General features: G+C 45.5%; 1 protein-coding gene across 1 annotated transcript in view; it reads left to right on the forward strand.

Moving 5' to 3' along the window:
- The window catches only part of SHC3 (SHC adaptor protein 3), a 155,998-nt gene that overhangs the window by 70,888 nt on the left and 70,978 nt on the right, over positions 1-14,132 (forward strand). The window contains exons 3-4 of the mRNA XM_060101283.1: positions 9,232-9,295; positions 11,611-11,730. Of these exons, the coding sequence (XP_059957266.1) occupies positions 9,232-9,295; positions 11,611-11,730 (184 nt within the window). The remainder of the gene's footprint in view (positions 1-9,231; positions 9,296-11,610; positions 11,731-14,132) is intronic.

Raw genomic sequence — 14,132 nt, forward strand, 5'->3', positions numbered from 1 at the left:
CCACACAGCATCAGCACTTATAATTAGTGTGCGTTTCCTGGAGTTTTCATATGCGTGGAATCATGCAGCACAGACTCGTTTTTTGTCTCATCTCCTTCATGCCACATAATTTTGTTCAGGCTGGTTGATGTTGTGTGTGCGTCGCTGCTCTTTTTCACTCCCAGCGCAGTTTCTCTTGAGCCCTCTGAACGTGGTTTGTTTATCCACTCAAGGTAGATTTTGTACATAGGGCACCTGGTTTCTGGTTCCCACAGTTCCCAACTTGCACACCACTTCTGGTGGGTTAGAATTGGTGTTGATGATTTCCAAGGCCTTATGTGGTTCTGTGATTGTTAGAACTCTTAAGATTCTGAGTCCTGTTGTGGGTGACCTTGCGGAGGAACAAGCGGATGGGCTCTCCCTAGGTCCAGAGAGAGACTGGAGTTCAGAAAACGTGCCATCTCCGTGGACCTCCCACGTGGCCTGTTCTTAAAGCTGTGGGTTCACTCCCTGGGCTCTGAGCAGGCTTAGGTGCTTGCTGGCTGCGTGATCTCAGGCACGTTGCTTAACTACTTTGTGCCTCCATCTCCTCAACTATAAAACCAGCATCAATGCTCCTACCTTCCAAGGATGTGTGACGATTAAATGAGGCCATCCCTTGAAAGCACATAGCACAGAGCCTGGCAAATGTCAGGTCCCCTTGTGTTTTTGGTATGTGTATCCAAAAGGTCAGAGACTTTGGGATCAGGTTTGCTTGCTTCTCCTGTATTTCCGCTTTGCTATTAGGAAGCAGATTTCAGCAGAGTTAGGCTCTTTAAAGCTTGTGGTAGTTGATCTCAGATGATGCATCTCTCCAAAAAGTTGGCAGTAAAGACAGATATATGCAAGGTTTCCAAGGTCTGTGGATTCCAAGCTGCTTTGGGCAGCCCCTCTCAGCCCCTTCGTGGTTGGCGCTCTGAAGGCAAGTGGCACCATCTTGCCTGGAGCATAATGTGGTTGGGTGGACCCATCCCGATTATCTGAGACCTTGGCTTTTTATTTTATTTTATTTTATTATTATTTTTGCAGTATGTGGGCCTCTCACTGTTGTGGCTTCTCCCGTTGCAGAGCACAGGCTCCGGACACGCAGGCTCAACGGCCATGGCTCACGGGCCCAGCCGCTCTGCGGCATGCGGGATGCTCCCGGACCGGGGCACGAACCCGCATCCCCTGCATTGGCAGGCGGACTCCCAACCACTGTGCCACCAGGGAAGCCTGACCTTGGCTTTTTATAAAATTGTACCTGCCATAAACAGCAATTATGAGGTGTAACTTTCTTTTTGATTGGCTTATCAGCATCTTGAAGCAGCTGAATTGGGAGTAGAGAACTTTTTCTAACCCAACGGTTAGAATTTTAAAAGGGAAAAGAAAATTCATTGAAACTATTCATAGGAATGAAGCAAGTCCCTGATCTCTCAAACAAAGATGTCTGTGACACCACCTGTGACCTTGAGCGAACTTTAGTTATTTAAACCATTAGGAATATTAGCTTCACTATTGTCTCGGGAGGGCTTTATTCTTTGGTTCTACATTTTTAGCAATCCTAAGGGTTTATCTTTCATTTTGTGAGATATTGTACAGCAAGGTTAAGGAATCTCTTTTCTAGTTTCCTATTGGGCTTTTTTTCAAAATGAGAAATTATAGGATACTGTTTTTTTTGCATCTGTTTAATAATCCTCAATCAGTAGTTATTGACACCTACTATGTATGTGTGTCTGGGGCAAATCACAAACATTGGGAATGTTGGGATAAAAATAGCAGGGGTGACTGTAAAATTATGACAATTAGGGAACTTGCTTTGTTATCTCACTGATTTTTCAAGTGGTGCACAGATTTCAAAATTCACGGCTCTACTTATGCTTGCAACATACCTATGGTTGGAAGATTTAAGCGGTTTCAACCTGTTCTGGTGAAATTACTTTTGACAAATTAAGGTTGAGGTATTTTTGATGGCTAAAATTGTGTTTAACTCTGTATGATGCTTTAGGTTGTTGGTGCTGGGAAGTTTTTTGATTCATTTGTGTGGACGAAGCTGGGAAGAAGCCATTTGCTCTAAGTGCCCCTCTTAGCACTCTGGGCCCCTGCATGCCCGCTCACCCTGGCTGGCAGCCTCCTGGCCCCATCCTTGCTGTGTGTTGGCTCTCATACATTACCTGCCTGTCTCATGGCTTCACTATGGAGATAACTGGCTGCTTTCATGCGTCCTTGGGGAGGGAGAGGGGCCGTCCCCACAGTGAGAGTGAGCTGTCTATGGCTCTCCCCTCAGCCCTACTCTCCATGATCAGGCAGGCCTGTGAGTTTTCTTCTCCAAATGGGCCTCTTTTCATTGTCATTTTCGCCACCGAAGTCTGGGCTGGTCTCCCTGCCTGCTGTTTCTCAGCCCTTTCTGTGTCTTGCACACTGCTGCTAGGTTAATGTCCATTCAATCCTGTTTCGATCACATTAGCCCTATTTAAAAGGCCTCTGCTGTTTATCACCCCTCAGCGCATCCCTGGATGCTTCTCGGGCCTGAGTCTGAGTTCTAAATTCCTCTGCCTCTTTTTGCCGTCCTTCTGCAGATCTGAGCCAGTCTGCCCTTTCCCGGCAGAGCCACGGCTCCGCAAGGCTGCTTCTCACACTTCCATCGTGTCACGCTCCTCTGGTCCCAGTTCCAACCTGTACTTTCTCCAGAGATCTTCTACCACCCCTGGGTTCCAGCTCCTTTAGTGATGAGGCTTCTCTGTGGACTGGGTGTACATGCCCTCTCGTTTCTCTGAAAGACAGAATCGCCCTCTAGTAGTTAATAGTGCCCATGCTGTGGCTACTTTTTTCTCTAGGCTATTCCATGAGTTGTTAATCTCCTCCGCTGCCCTGTAGGTTTCTTTCTTTCTTTTTTTTTTTAAATTTATGGCTGTGTTGGGTCTTCGTTTCTGTGCGAAGGCTTTCTCTAGTTGTGGCAAGCGGGGGCCGCTCTTCATCGCGGTGCGCGGGCCTCTCACTATTGCGGCCTCTCTTGTTGCGGAGCACAGGCTCCAGACGCGCAGGCTCAGTAGTTGTGGCTCACGGGCCCATTTGCTCTGCGGCATGTGGGATCTTCCCAGACCAGGGCTCGAACCCGTGTCCCCTGCATTGGCAGGCAGATGCTCAACCACTGCGCCACCAGGGAAGCCCCTTGTAGGTTTCTTGAGAACACAATGTCTTGCTTTCTCCACGGTGGTCAGGGCTGTGATGGATTTGGTGTGGGCGTGGCACAGGAGGGTCAAGGACAGTTCCTGGGTGGGGGTGAGGGCAGCTCTCTAGAGAACCATGGTCTCGTTTTCTGCCGTGGGAAGACCAGTGTAGGAATACTTTTGGTGGGGACAGTCAAGGCTTTGTTTGAAAAGATTAAGTCTGAGAAGACTTTAGACAATGAGCTGGAGATATCAATTGCATGTGGTAATTGTCTATAAAATCTTGGTACCAACATCCTGGGAGATGAAGACAAATGAGGCTGGAGATAAAGACATATGAGGCCTTTGGAGCTAGAGACAATAAGACACCTTAGGACAGGAGTGGATGGAGGTAACTGCAGAGTACAGTTAGACTCTGTCTTCGTTTAGCTGAGATCCAAATCAGGGCATGGCTCCAGCAGTCCTGAAGAGCTATGGTGTGGGACCACCCAGGCAGGGTTTGAGAAGACAAGATGGGTGTGGGAATCTATTTTGCTGTTATTTGTCCAACACTCACCTGGAAAGTATAATGAATGAGGTTGGGAATTACAGAGAGGATTTCTTTGGCTAGAGTCCTGTGTCCTGTGATCCCTACCCTGATAATGTGGGAGGGGCCAGGTGGTTCCCCCTTGCTTCAGATAGAGTGAGGGGCTTTCAGCAGATGACGCTGACTTTGGCATGTGTCACCCAGAGCCTGGGGAGCCCATTGGACCACATCACTGAGACCTGAAGCAGGAGTGAGTGTGTTTGGGGAGAAACTACCTCCCACTGATGGAAGGTGCTGTGGGCAGGAGGCACCCTAATGGGGCCATGAGCCCACTGGACCCGCCCTGGAAAGCTTACTGCTAAAGATTGGGGCCGTGTCAGCAGCAAGAGGCTGGACCTGCCCCATGGGTGTTGGTGCCAGGAGGGGGAAGGTGTGTGGGCGGATGAAGAACAGACACTGTCCATTTCACAGCACGGGCACCCTAATATTCCCGGGGTTGGGGGAGGAGCCTTAAAGAAACAAGGAAAGTGGCTGTGGGAGGAGTCGGCTGCAAACCTCAGCCCTGGCCAGAGGGCCCAGCCGGGGCTGTCAGTGTCACTCAGTGCTCCCTGACTTCTTCATAGGCACCCCCAGACCACCATCGCAGCCATGGGGTCAGAAACTGCAGCCAGAAGGTTGGGAGGCACCTCCTTCTTTGGCCACTGGGAGGTTTGGGGCCCCAGACAGTGCTAAGGGAAGGAGGAGAGCTCTAACTCTAAATGATGTTCTGGGTTTTTATTATTATGCTGGGACTGAGAATTTTTACCTTAAAAATAGGAAAATGGTGTAAGTTGTAAGTTATTGAGGATATTTTCTTCTCTGGAAGTGAGTGGACTAGATACGGGGCATGCCTGGGGCTTCGTCCGGGGCCAGGGAGGAGCTGGCCCCGAGTGGATTTAGACAGAAGACGCTGGGGCAGTAAACTCGTTCACAGATTGTACCATCCACTCGTGCAGGTCACACAGAGGACAGAGAGGAGGTGGGTGGAACGGATCCTTGGGACTCTCTGTGATTTAGAGGTAGAGTCACGGAGAAGGCAAGAAACTGACCAGGAGCACCCAGGATGGTGGAGGACGTCAGAGGACTGTGGGATCAAGAAGTCAAGAACAAAAAGTGTGTCAAGGAAGTGAGGACAGCAGATTGCCTGTCGATTTGGTGCCAGGGAGGGTGTTGGCGACTTTGCAGAACACTTAGTAGGAACAAGAGTGGCCTGGGGGGAGCTGAGGAGAAAAGGGAGGTGAGAGTGGAGAGGGCACCATCAACAACGCTGTTGATGATCCATCTTATGGAGGTACCATAATTTATTGAACTGGCCCCTGATAGGTATTGATTGTTTCCTATCATTCTATTAAAACATTGCTTCAATCACTAGTGTGTACGTGAGTCTTCTGGCCTGTTTCTGAGAGTATTTAGAGGATGCATTCCTAGAAGTAGAACTGCTGGATGAAAGGGTTTTGTTAGGGATATGACCAGTCTGCCCCAACGGAGGCTGCAACAAGCTTCATTCTCACTGATGTGGGATACTTTACCTACAAGTTCTTATCAAGCTTAAATCTTTGGCTGGGAAAATTGACTTTCAGTATAGGCTTTAATTTGTATTCTTATTATGAGTAAAGCTGAGAATCTTTTCATATTTTCAAGTGCCATTTATCTCCTGTGTGAACTCGTTGTTCATATCTTTCACTCATTTTCTATTGGGTTTTTGATGTTTTCCTTATTGACTTATATTAGGACAATTATCTCTTTGGCTGTGAAATGTTACCATTTTTTTTCTTGTGCATAAAGTTTTATTTTTATGATATTGTGTCCATATTTTCTTTTATGGTTTCTGTATCATTCTAAGATTCAGAGATTAAAAATGTCTTCCCAATTTCTTTTAGTACGTTTATGGTTTCATCACAAACAAATTAAATTTGCAATCCATCTAGGATTTATTTGCATGTAAGGCATAAGATAGGAACTCAACTTACTTTTTCTTGGATAGTTGCCCAGGCACTCAAATGCCACTCACTGGGTAACTCTTCCCCCCTACTGACATGCATTACAGCATTTATTCTGTAGGGAAGGAAAAAAACTTTTGTGCTCCGCCCTCCTATATTCTTTGGCTGCGACCCTGCAAATTAGACTAACAGAAGACAGATTAACAAGAGAAAAACAAACTTGATTAAAGTACGAAGTACACACGCTCACAGTGAAATTCAGTGATGAGTAACTCAAAGAAGTGGTTAGAACTTGGGCTTATATCTTAATCGAAGATGAAAAATCTGTACAGAATTGACAGACACAGAAAAAAAGACTTTGAGTTTCTGGGAGTGACAAGCTGTGGGAAGGTAAGTTTATGAAGAAACTTATGGAAGATAAGAGCTAGTAGCAAGGTCTGTTATGCAGATTCCTCTGGTGCATCTCCTAGTTGATCAGGGTCTAGAGTTGTCTCCAGTGATTAATGTCTGTCCTTCTTGGTAGAGAGGGGAAAGGGATGCCTTTACAAATTTATGTCCTGCTTTTAGGCCAATAGGGGAAGTGCAGGGGACTTTTCTTGTATCTGCTTCTTCTCAGTTGCCTTCAGCTCAAAATGATCCTTATACCAGAGAGACATATTTGGGGGAGGCATGTACTATTTATCTACACATTCTACATAGCCCTCCTTCTTGTTTCTTCATGAAATTGACTGCAATTTACCATTATATGTGTTCGTTTGTTGCACACACACACCCCCCACTAGAATAGGAGTGAATGAGTGTAGAAGTAACCCAGATGTCCTATTTTTATTTATTTTTTAGTCTGTAAAATATGAGTGTGTGTGTGTGTATGTGTGTTTGGGGAGGCTGGGTGGGTAGCAATGAGATGGGTGAGTAGGGAGTAAGATGGTGCTGCATGATTTCAAAGGATCCAATACTACATTCTAATGAAAAAACTATTAAAATGTCAAAGGTACTGGCTCTAATGATGAGAATTTTAGACAAAAGGGGAAGATGGTGAAGTCATGAGAAAGTAAGGATTAGCATTTGGGGCTGGCTTCAGTTACTTTCAGATGACTCTGGAGGTGCCAAATATTCCATTTTCATATTAACTGAACTCCAAGGTCTGAGTTGGCTTACCAACATGGGGTCTTACTGGACAGAATGTTGGGAAGCACTCTCCATTACTAAAAACAGGGCAAAGTCACTACCTGAGGCTCCAACTGGGATTACATGGATTTACACAAAGCTAAATAATTATTGCTAAAAGAACCAATTAAAATAGCTCTACTCACCAAAAGGCACTCTGCTAGGCAATAAGGAGAGACGATAAGAATGGTTAGATTTAAATTAGACTTTGGAGTTCAAGTTACTAATTTCAGTCATCTAACTATTGCAATTGCTAATAGTTATGTCACATTTCGATTTCAAACAGAAATAGATACCATCAACCTGGTTGAAGTGAGAATTCACACACACACAATTTATATGAGCATCAGAAACAAATTTTTGCCAGTGATGAAAGGAGAGCATTCTTCTGAAAAGCAGCTTGGTTTGCAAATCTCTTAGGGGATTCTAAAGGTTGGCTCACAGGGGGGACCCCTAGGACTTTCTTGAGTCCATGAGCTCTGATAAATTTCTGGAATGTCTTACATTTGCAAATTTTAAGGCCAGAATATTGAGGCTCTGAATGTTCTCTGAGATGCTTGTTTGCCTCTCTGTGGGAGGATTTGTTTGATAGACCATGTTTATGATTTGCAACATTTTCTCCACAATCCCACTCTTAATGCTCACTGGTTGTTTCCACCTCCGTCTCCCAAAGTGGCACATAAGTAGCAAGGCCTTCTGCCCAAGCTTCATAGCCTGACTAGATTAGACGTTTGATGATGTGGAACCTATATAATAAATTAGACATTTGACATTTCCTTTTTGAAAACTGTCATCCAAGACTGATTTTTTTCTCTTGTCCTCTACGTCAGTGGATGGGAAAAGAAATACGATGCTTACTAAGGGTATTTAAGGAATGACTTACTGGAAACTTTCCACTAAATAATGTCTTTCCAGCCTATTGGGACTATCAGGGACTGAGCTGCTTTGCTCAGCTAAATGTATCATTTAATATAATAAGCACAGTGCAGACACACATCAAGCTTTAAAAATTAAACAGATAAAATATAGATACTTTTTATACATGTTTCTCTAGAGAAACAACTTGACTCTCTTCAATAAGGAATTTACCTTTAGAAAATACTTCGGATGATTATTTTGATAGAACCACTTTTAGAATATTATTATAAAATAAATGACTAAGGATAAACATCAAAAAAACATTTGTTTCTTTCAAACAAACTTTTTCTGAGTCATGGTGATTCATAATCTATAGTTTTTATGGCACCTGAACTTTTAGAATAGTATTTCTTTCTTCTCTCTGTACAATGAATTGAATGGCAAATGTGAAGCTTATCTTAATAGTCTCTCACCTAATTTGACAAGGTCATATTTCTCTTAAAAGCATTGTATTGTGACAGTAATTATGTTTCTAGATGATAGAAAATAATTTCAAGAAGTATTCAGCTGAGAACATTTGTGGAATGTTTCTAAGGACCTATTATCTTCTCTATCATTCAGGGTTTCTCCATATTCCTTTTTTTTTTTTTTTCTGTGTTCTTTTACTATTTTGTCCTTCCCCATGTGGGAGTTGAGAAGTTCACCCAGCTCCTTTCTGGGCTCCTGAATTTGGAGCCGCCTTTGGCATATCACCCATTATTTCTCACTGAGGCCGAGTCACAAAGTTGAGCTATGCTTGCTTTCAAGCACCTGCCCAAGCCACATCCCCACCAGCCTCCAGCTTCTGGACTGTAACAGCCTCTGTCTAGTCTTACTTTTTCACCCTCCCACTGCTCCCGTGCCCTCCTGCCCCGGGCAGACCTGTGGGTCAGACCCTCTGCAGCTGGTCCTTTTGTCAGGCCCCCTTGGTACCTAGGATGCTCCTTGCCTCCTTCCTGAAGACAATGCCCAGCACACTGTAGATGCTTTAGAAATGCCTTCGCAGAGCCTCATTTCTGTCTCATTTGTGTACCCCTGGAGTTCCTGTCCTCCTTCAAAATCCTCTTGATTTTATGATATTTAGTAACTGCACAAGCTGGGAATAAAACTCAGAGGACCACATTTCTTTTAATTACATTCTGACTCACTTCAGAAAGATCTTAATCAATAGCAATGCTTGATTAGGTTTGGGCCTTGTGCCATGACCATGGCCATGGAGAGGACATCCAGAAGAGTACACTTCAGCACTTCAGGGTACTGATTTTCTAAAATATAATCTTAAGCAAACATTAAAAACAGAAAAAAGAAAGTGTGGCATCGATTCATATCGCACCCTTAGGATACAACCACAGCAACAGAAAGAATTAGGATACTGCCAGCCAGAGGCTCTAAGATGTGGTTTGCTTAGTTTTGTTTTTGGCACGTGTAGAATGTCTGGGTTATGTAATCCTGAAGGATGGGATAAAATGGATCTCTCTCTTCCTGTTCTCTTAAGGGAAGCCATCAGCCGGGTTTGCGAAGCTGTCCCTGGCACCAAGGGAGCCTTCAGGAAAAGAAAGGTACTGTTCTCTCGGCTCCGTGTCTACCTGTGTCTCCTTTACTTTTTCTCTCTTCTGTCACCACTCAGCATCTTTAATCACACACAATTGTCCCGTTTCTCTTTTCCATGGCCCGGCTCTTGTCACTTTTTTTTTTTTTTTTGCTGGGCAGAGGGGATCCAAGAGACATCTGTTGATTTAAAGGCGGTAACTCGGGCTTCCCTGGTGGCACAGTGGTTGAGAGTCCGCCTGCCGATGCAGGGGACACGGGTTTGTGCCCCGGTCCGGGAAGATCCCACATGCTGCGGAGCGGCTGGGCCCGTGAGCCATGGCCACTGAGCCTCCGCGTCCGGAGCCTGTGCTCCGCAGTGGGAGAGGCCACAACAGTGAGAGGCCCGCGTACTGCAAAAATAAATAAATAAATAAATAAATAAAAATAAAGGAGGTAACTCACAGTGACTCTTGTCACTTTTAAAAACAAAAAGAGCTTATATTCCCTCTTTGCCACGTGGTTGACGAGGACAGTTAGCTATCAAGGCTAATTGATAGTGTTGTCAAAATAAACACCCCAGGTCTACACTGAAAGACACGTAAACCAGCACCAGGCATTTTTCTCAGCCTTTATGTATATTAGTTCATTTCATTAGAACGACTCTGTGGTTGATGCCCTCAGTGGTGTGCTGGTAATAGTTTAACAACAGGCTCTTGGGGCTGGAGGTGGAGACCGAGAAGCACTAAATTTGCTGTGTTTGCCAGTTTCTGTGGCATAAATGCTTCCCCAATGGCTGATTTCAAGCTCTAACCTGACATTTCTAAAGTGGAGTTGGGAAGAGATGTGCGGTAGATCACCGTTACAGTGTCCCCACTACATGAAGTGGACAAGGACATTGTCCACACTAAATAACCTGAACAGCAGAGGCAATAGCTAATGTGGAAGCAATTAGGAAATGATGAGTTTTGAGTATTTATTGTTTTTTTAAAAACAATAATTGATTTAATTGTAAGTTTACATAAATTAATTTTTAATAGCAGCTCTTTTTAATGGCCAGCTCATAAAATTCCTAAAAATTTAATAATTGTCTCTCATTAGCTGGAACAAGACAGCTCTAGAACACCGTTGAATATCCCCATTTTACAGATGATAAAAACTGAGGCACAGGTATGAGAACCCACAATGCAAGAAGGTGGTGGAGCTGAGCTCAAGCTCAGGCCACCTGGCTCCACAGTCTGCACGTTCAACCCCTGGACTCAACCTTTTCATCCTGGAGGTGGTTGAACCAGTGTGATTGCCTCTGATGCTCCCAGGGCTGAGGGTCAACTCTGTCTTCGTAGCCTGGAGACATTTGTGAGCCCTCAGAGCAACTGGGTTTCAGGCAGAGAACTTTGGATGAAGACTCATCTAGATGTGCCAGCCTGTGTTCCAGTCAGCCCACAGGGGACATAGAAGCCAGGCAAGGCTCCAGAATCTCGAATACAGGGACTAGGAGGGCATCTGAGAACTGAGATAAGGAACCTCATCTTTCACAGCCACTGGGTACCCGACCGGCAAGTCTCGGGGTTCCCTCTCAGGCCTCTTGGTGAAAGTGGTGGAAACAATGTCGATTTCTGGGCTTCACCCCTGGTATGCTTAATCAGAATCTCTGGGGTGGGACCCAGACATCTCTATTTTTAAATAGCTCTGGTAGGGAATTCAAAAGCGATGCCTGCTTGGTTAAGAACTAGTCTTAATGGGCATCTCAAAAGAGGGCATGTTGTACTCTGAAAAGGAAGGAAGGGACAGCTAGTGGGTCCCTGTGCCAAGGACAGTTCTGAAGGGCTGGTTGATGCACCAGTTAGAGCAGCACTGGGTCTGTCCATCCTTGTGCTGGCTCCAGACCCCTGAGTTTAAACTGGACCATTTAGTTGCTCATCAGCCCCATGAGCTGCTCCATTTCAGTCTGGTCCTGAGTAGTTTGATTCCTGGTAGGATGAAACCGGTTTCTGAGGCTGCAAAGCTTCAGGCCCTGGCCTGTGGCGCCTTCCTGGGACTTATGAGTGACCCCATGAGACACATCCCAACAGGAGCTGCCTGGTATACTGACACCTCTGACCTTCCAGCAGAGTCCTCATCTCAGTGTGTGTATATTAGGTGCTTTACAGTTTGCCTATTGCGTACTCTAGAGTTTGTGTGTTAGTGTCAGATCCCACACTCCCAGCTCATTCCTGGCATGTTGCCTTCACGTGCCCGATGAGAGGGGACGGTGGAGGTTGAAGGTGTGGAAGATAACAGCGTAGAGGCCTTGACAATGTGGCCTCTTGTGAACGGAAAGCTAAAATAATGCTGCTTGATTTCACAGCCTCCGAGCAAAATGTTGTCCAGCATCCTGGGCAAGAGCAACCTCCAGTTTGCGGGGATGAGCATCTCCCTGACCATATCCACCGCCAGCCTGAACCTGCGGACCCCAGACTCGAAACAGGTCTGTAGATGCTCAGGCCCTGCCCTGCCCAAAGCCCCCAAACCGTGGCTGTTGCACAGGGCTTCCCATTTCCACCTTTACCGGGTCCCTGCGGAGCACATTTGTGTAAAATCTTCATCAGTCCACAAACTCTGGCCACTTCCCAAGGTCGCCAACAGAATGATAGATGGAATTGGGTCTCTTGAATTCTGCCATAAATTACCTTTTTTTTCTGAGGATAATGCATGAACTCATTGGTTTACTTACAGTGTAGAAAGAGGTGTGTGTATGTGCAGAAGTCTCCTCTCAATGTCCTTGACCTATTTTGCTTTCTTTAATATTGTATTTTGTTGGTTCTAGAGTCCACATTTTATTTTCACATTTATCATCTTTGAGATGGTGGCATGTCATGGTTTAATTGACAGTATTTTTTATTTCTTTGTGGGTTGTTATTTTGGAGCCTCTCTTAGTTGACAGGGTCATGGGTTGATGCAGTATGGCGCATGTGTGGCATGTCCAGTGCGGACGGGGTCCTTACTGACTGAGGTGGGGACGACGATGCTTACTGAGGCAAACTCTTACGAGAGTTGGGTTTTTCTTCAGTGTCTATATCTTAAGTTTCTCTGATTGTTAGTTCCTTTAGCTGGGAAAGTGGGTGTATGAGTAGCTGTCCTGGAGCCAGCAGGGGAGTTCTGAAAGCCAAAGGAGGCAAAGGAGGTGAAGATGCTCATAAACCATAAAGGTGGGAGGTGGAGCGAAGCCACCCCTCACTTGCTCTGCCCAGTCTGGGCCTCTGTTGCTGGCAGTGTGAGCTGGGATTCAGATGTGCCTACATGGAGAGGGATGGGCAATCCACCAGACCTCTGAAGGACACACTTCCTGACTCTGGCAGTGTATTACCAGGGATGCCCAGGGGTACCTTCATGTTGCTATACATATTCATATTTATTGATTCCATATTCCCCAGGTAAGCAAGCAGCATCCCCATCTTCATTTAGGATGAATGGGACACCACCGCACCCCTGCCCCAACCCAAGATATTGAAATAAATTCTAGATCTAGCATAGAAATGAGAGGCAACACCTGGGCTGGGTTTTGACATAGTGGATGCCACTTCTCACTCCATTCCCTTGTCCTCACGCAACGGATGGATAATCCCGTCTTTTCTCATCGGCCCTTCCGAGGGATGGGTAACCAGTCGTTAGGTGGCAGATTAAGAACGTGCAAGAGGCTCAGCGTTTCTCTGGAGCCGCCTCCTGCTGAGCACGTGGTGGCTTGGGGTGCACCTCGCTCGGCGCTGCCCTCACACGCTCACTTCCATTCTTTTTGTTTTTAACTGAAGTACAGTTGATTTACAATGTTGTGTTAATTCTGCTGTACAGCCAAGTGATTCCGTTATACATTTATATACATTCTTTTGAACATCCTCTTCCGTTATGGTTTATCACAGGATATTGAATCCAGTTCCCTGTGCTATGCAGTAGGACGTGTTGTTTATCTATTCTATACGTAATGGTTTGCATTTGCTAACCCCAAACTCCCAATCCGTCCCTCCGCCCTCTCTGCCTGGGCAACCACAAGTCTGTTCTCTTTCACTCTTATTCATGTGGCTGCTGCACCTTTTGTTTCTAGGAATCCTCAGACCACAGTCCTCAATTCTGTGAGATCTTATCTCCTAATTCCCCCTTCTACCTCAAAAAATAAAAATAGGGAGAGAGAGGCAGACTCTCAGAGCAGAAACGATGAGGTCACCATGGTTGGCCTTCCCATCCTTGGGTTGGGGGCTGGTTGGGCGTGTCCAGATATCATTGTCCTGCCCTTGGTTTATGTGGATGTGGGAGGGAGTGCGGGGCTGGGGGGATGCCTGGGGAATGGCAGCTCGGGTGACATGAGCACAGTCTGAGGAAGGTTTGGCAGGACCCAGAGCTCACCTCCCTCTGCCTTTCCCGAGTTAAGGGCCGGGCTGTAGCAAACAGAAGGAGCCCAAGTGGGCAGACCCTTCCCAAACCAGAGAGCCAGCAGAAAGGCAAAGCTAGCTCTCCTTCTCAGAGCTCTCAAGGAGAAGAAGCAAGATGAAACACCCTCAGAGCAAAACACATCCTTTAGTTAATTAGCTCTAATTTTCTTACTCTCCTTTTCAATTTCTATCTCACCCAAAGGGACAACATACAATCACGCAGTAACGGTCACGTTGGCCAAATATGATTTCCATTTTTTTCTTACATCTTTGTATTCACTTTGATTTCCAAACCCCAGCTTTAGAGCTGCTTTAGAATCAAAAATTAAATAAACAAAAAATTCAATAAGCAAAAAATGAACAACTTTAGAAGTCATAGTTTGTCATCATCTGGGGACTGGACTAGAGGCAGAATTCAGAAAGCTGCAAAGGGCAACTATCAGTCTGATCCAGCTGGGTTTGGGTA

Source organism: Mesoplodon densirostris, chromosome 6 (assembly GCF_025265405.1).
Source record: "Mesoplodon densirostris isolate mMesDen1 chromosome 6, mMesDen1 primary haplotype, whole genome shotgun sequence".
Lineage (NCBI taxonomy): Eukaryota > Metazoa > Chordata > Mammalia > Artiodactyla > Ziphiidae > Mesoplodon > Mesoplodon densirostris.